Source organism: Diaphorina citri, unplaced genomic scaffold (genome assembly GCF_000475195.1).
Source record: "Diaphorina citri unplaced genomic scaffold, Diaci psyllid genome assembly version 1.1 scaffold6282, whole genome shotgun sequence".
In the NCBI taxonomy this organism is placed as follows: domain Eukaryota; kingdom Metazoa; phylum Arthropoda; class Insecta; order Hemiptera; family Psyllidae; genus Diaphorina; species Diaphorina citri.
The window spans coordinates 1-5,079 of record NW_007383658.1 but is presented as its reverse complement, the minus strand read 5'-3'; the positions used below and the strand labels follow the sequence as shown (position 1 = coordinate 5,079).

At 37.8% G+C, this 5,079-nt stretch overlaps 1 protein-coding gene across 1 annotated transcript; it reads left to right on the top strand.

Annotated features, from left to right (window-relative positions):
* Nucleotides 1–1,149: 1,149 nt before the first annotated feature.
* On the top strand, nucleotides 1,150–2,549 carry LOC103521925 (protein bric-a-brac 1-like; the record flags this gene model as incomplete). The annotated part of the gene is made up of 2 exons (XM_017448917.2): nucleotides 1,150–2,169; nucleotides 2,304–2,549. Coding segments are annotated over exons 1-2 (816 nt in total), but the record flags the coding sequence as incomplete, so codon positions are not given.
* Between the last annotated feature and the right edge of the window lie 2,530 nt (nucleotides 2,550–5,079).

Genomic DNA, 5,079 nt, shown 5'->3' with positions numbered 1-5,079 from the left:
ACAGAGTGCAGCCTAGACTGCCAAGAGCATACCACAAAGAGCATTGAGCAGGTAGAGGGAATCAACGATAAAGGGAAGCAACAAACTAAGAGCACAAAGATCTATGCTCTTTGCCCTTACAAAGCTCTATCTTTTTATAAACTCCACTAGATAAATCTGCTCTGCGACCGGGATTTGAACTTAGACCTCCTGGATCCGAAAGTGGTCTCCACTTGTGTCGAAATTTTCAGAGGACACAAATTTTTCCTTTATTCCTCTGTCCCGTTGGTATGGTACCAAACAGTTTTCTATAAAAGACTAGAAGCTATTTTGTTATTTTGTCTACATACCCATGCTTGTTTTCAAACCGACCTAGTCGAATATTCAGGGTGGCTCACTTGCTTGTACCTCGTTGGAATAGTAAGTGAACCACGGAAATTTTGAACTACACTGTTTGGCAGTTTCCTATTAGTACTCTCCTTGACAGCATAGTTCAGATACTAGCACAATTGACCAATCTCTGACTGAGTTTTATGGAGATAATTTCTTATTCAAGTCTGTTTGTATGTTCATTTGTTTGAGACCTAGATACTCGAAGGATGATGAAAAATTGGTAAAGCTATTCAATAGGTAAATAAAATAATTTTCCATCTTTTTGTCTGTCAGATGTTTACCTAAATGAAGTAGGCACTAGTACAGCAGTACCTACTACACCTACATATAGGTATCACTCGGACTAGCACGTATTATTAAGCGATTTTAAAGATAACATAACACACCCACCAATTTCCCTTGAAAATTAATTTTTTTACCAAAGCACGGGTATTTTCCTACGTAAACGTAATCTAATTGTCTCGTCAGATCTGCGCCATCTATGTGAAACACTCTGTAGGTATCTCTATGTATTCATGCAAACATTCTGTAGGTATACCTCTACGTATTCACGCACAAGTATATAGACAAATTTGTCAACCGTTCTGAAAGTTTGGAGGTAAATCAATTTATTCAGGGTGGCTCACTTGCTTGTACCTCGTTGAAACAGTAAGTGAACCACGGAAATTTTGAACTACACTGTTTGGCAGTTTCCTATTGGTACTCTCCTTGACAGCATAGTTCAGATACTAGCAAAATTGACCAATCTCTGACTGAGTTTTATGGAGACATTTAATTCTTTTAATTATTTAAAGAAACTGCGTCTATAATTGTTTTGTCTCTGTGTTTGTGTAGTAAATTAAATTCCTAGTTTGTTTTTCATCAAGTGTCATAATCAATATTAGATTTTCTTTATTTAAAATAATAAATACATTTTTTGATTCTGTGACAATGAGGAAACTTTTAATTGCCTATTGTAATTGACGGAAAGAAAATTATTTTTTAACAAAACTAATATAATTTTTTGTGAAATCATTTAGTTATCTTGAAGTAATTTTACGTCCAGGACATTGTTTTTTGTCAAAGTAAAAGAATTTCTTTTTAATCATAATCTGTCTACAAAATGAGTTTGATTGACAACGACCGACTATTCAAAAGCTCAGTGGATTAAATCTAGTGACTCAGACTCAAAATCTTGGACAAATTCATTTCATTTTTGACAAATCAGCTGTGAATTAACTCTAGACAATGCAGAATAGCGAGGTAGGCAGTCATCTCTCTACCAGACATTCTGGGGGAGGTAATGGAGGAGGAGGCACACCGCAGCAGTTCTGTCTCCGATGGAATAATTACCAGAGTAATCTAACCAATGTGTTTGATCAGCTCTTGCAAAGTGAGTCTTTTGTGGATGTCACTCTAGCATGCGATGGGAATTCGCTGAAGGCCCACAAGATGGTGCTGTCTGCCTGTAGTCCTTACTTTCAGAATGTTCTATCCGAGAACCCCTGTCAGCATCCCATCATTATACTGAAAGATATTCGATGGTTTGAGTTGAAAGCAGTGGTGGAGTTTATGTACAAAGGGGAGATCAATGTATGTCAGGAGGACATCGCCCCTCTGCTACAAGTGGCGGAGAGCTTGAAGATACGAGGTCTGGCAGATGTGAACAACGAACATGATCTCACCACAGCTAAACCCAACCCTAGCGACAAGAGCTCTGAAGACACTAGTATCATTCCATCACCTAGCAGACCAAATACACAAGGACCCTCCGCTAAGAAACGTCGCCGCCTCTCTATTGAGCGGTGTAGTCCTGAGGATACCAGAGGATCTCCTAGCCGCGCCCTCGAACTAGTGACATCTCCTCCCACCTCCCAGCCTCACCATTTTCATCCTCCTCTTCCCCCTCCCTCCACGCCCACCCCTCAGCCGTTGAGCGGTGTAGTCCTGAGGATACCAGAGGATCTCCTAGCCGCGCCCTCGAACTAGTGACATCTCCTCCCACCTCCCAGCCTCACCACTTTCATCCTCCTCTTCCCCCTCCCTCCACGCCCACCCCTCAGCCTGGATCTCAAGGTCAAGGGAATAACAACATGCTACCCTTGCCATTACCACCACCACTCCCTGCAGCATCCTCCATAGCAGACGATCTGGAAATCAAGCCTGGGATTGCAGAAATGATTCGAGAGGAAGAAAGGGTAAGTTACCACCTTTGAAGTATCTTTGATTGTTAAGTTATCCTGCTATGACATTTTATGTCCTTAAAATGACAAGTTTTCAGCTTGAGTTTTATGTCCTCATTCTTATTTCTCTTTGAGACTGAAAGGGTCTTATTCATTAATTAAAATAATAATAAGTTGTATTGTTATTGATTAATGAATCTCCTCTCTCGCTGCTCTATCTCTCTCTCCCCACTTTTTCCTTCACAATATCTTTGATTAGGCAGAAAGAGACACGGAGATAGGAAAGGTCAATAAACCAAATTTAATAATATTTCTGTCCTTTTCAATTCATTAAACGAGTCGTACAACAATCATATTCTTACCCCAGTGCCGAAATCAAAGGGGGGACTCCGGAGTACTTGTATGAGGTCATCTAATAGAGTATCTCACTATTGATTCTTGTTGGCAGTCTTTCCCACTCAATCTCCCTTTTCCTGGACATTTTTAGTAGATACCAATGACTGATTGTCATTATAATTATAATTACCAATATAAATATCACTCCTAATGCATTATCAAATAATCTACGAAGGTTTACACAAATGATCAATTATTTATACTACATGCGCTTAGAGTATATTTTATAATTAACTCAACAAAGTGAAGGTCCCAATCAACAGTCAACAGTGGACGATTTCACATTCGTCGTTTCGTCAGCTTCATTGATCAAGTCATTTTGATTCCTAACTAAACCAATAATCATATATAACCTTTGAGTAGTCTCACAACGGGATAATCAATAATACATATTTATTTCACAGAGGATAACGTCCAACTTTCCATTGATCCATTCCTTTGGCCGCCGGGATTCGAATCTGCGGCCTCCGAATTACCATTGAGCCACTTGATCACTGAGCAAGGTACCTCGAGCAATGTGTGTACGACCTGATATTATAGCATTTGACTGTCACTCTAATACTCATCAAACTGTTATTTCCAACCTATTCAAATTATTGATATTCTTCCATATACATATAGTCACAGTGAGTATGCGTTTTCCTAAAGCCTGAAAACGCTCAATGAAAAAATATAGAAAAAAAGTTAGATATGTGTGTTTTTGTATGATTTATTCATGAGCACATTTATAGAAAAAAGAAATGACAGTAATTTCCAGTTTAACAACTTTCCATTGATCCATTCCTTTGGCCGCCGGGATTCGAATCTGCGGCCTCCGAATTACCATTGAGCCACTTGATCACTGAGCAAGCTACCTCGAGCAATGTGTGTACGACCTTATATTATAGCATTTGACTGTCACTCTAATACTCATCAAGCTGTTATTTTCAACCTATTCAAATTATTAATATTCTTCCATATACATAGTCACAGTGAGTATGCATTTTCCTAAAGCCTGAAAACGCTCAATGAAAAAATATAGAAACAAAGTTAGATATGTGTGTTTTTGTATGATTTATTCATGAGCACATTTATAGAAAAAAGAAATGACAGTAATTTCCAGTAGATACAATGAAATTGGTACCTTCTATGTATTTCCCTCTATGTGCCGCTCTTTCGTTTCTCTCTCTGTATCTCTTCTTTCTTATTCCTAGTTTGACACCTTATTGTAGCTCAAAATCCAAATGACCGCCGGATTGCGAATATTTAGTAAATCATATTAGAGGTTGAGCCATTTTAGACAGAGGAAAAGGGAGCTGACTCCTTCACAGTTTTCCTCTTTTGATTTTTCAATTTGAAACTTGGCATTTCTTAGCAAGTACCTACACAAGTAGATATCAAATAATAGGCTTGCCTATCGATACAGGTAATTAGATACAATGAAATTGTTACCTTCTATGTATTTCCCTCTATGTGCCGCTCTTTCGTTTCTCTCTCTGTATCTCTTCTTTCTTATTCCTGGTTTGACTCCTTATTGTAGCTCAAAATCCAAATGACCGCCGGATTGCGGATATTTAGTAAATCATATTAGAGGTTGAGCCATTTTAGACAGAGGAAAAGGGAGCCGACTCCTTCACAGTTGATTTTTCAATTTGAAACTTGGTCTTTCTTAGCAAGTACCTACAAAAGTATCAAATACTAGGCTTGCCTATCGATACAGGTAATTATAATAATTGTAATGGGACTCGCATTCAATTCAATGCTTGAGTGTAATAAAATGTAATCGTTATACCAAGCATTCAGTGTATTTTAATATTATGTAATATGTTTGAATTGAAATAATAACAAAATAACATTCAGATTCTAGAGCTCTAGAATATGCACAGTACAAACTTACTTATTAATCAAGAAAATACACCGTAACTACCTGCCTGCATGTATAACAGACTAGTTATCTACTTTTACACAATCCCTTCGACTTTAAGGCAATTTTGGCGGCGAGACAGAATCAAAAGTGTTGTAGGCTTGAGATATCATTTCAAGCTTGAGGTATCATTTCAGGCTTGAAATGTAAGATATCAACAGGTACATCCTATAAGCTATTCCAAATGTCATCCACAGTCCATGTTTGATCAAATAATTTATTAATCTCGAAAAATACCTAATTCAA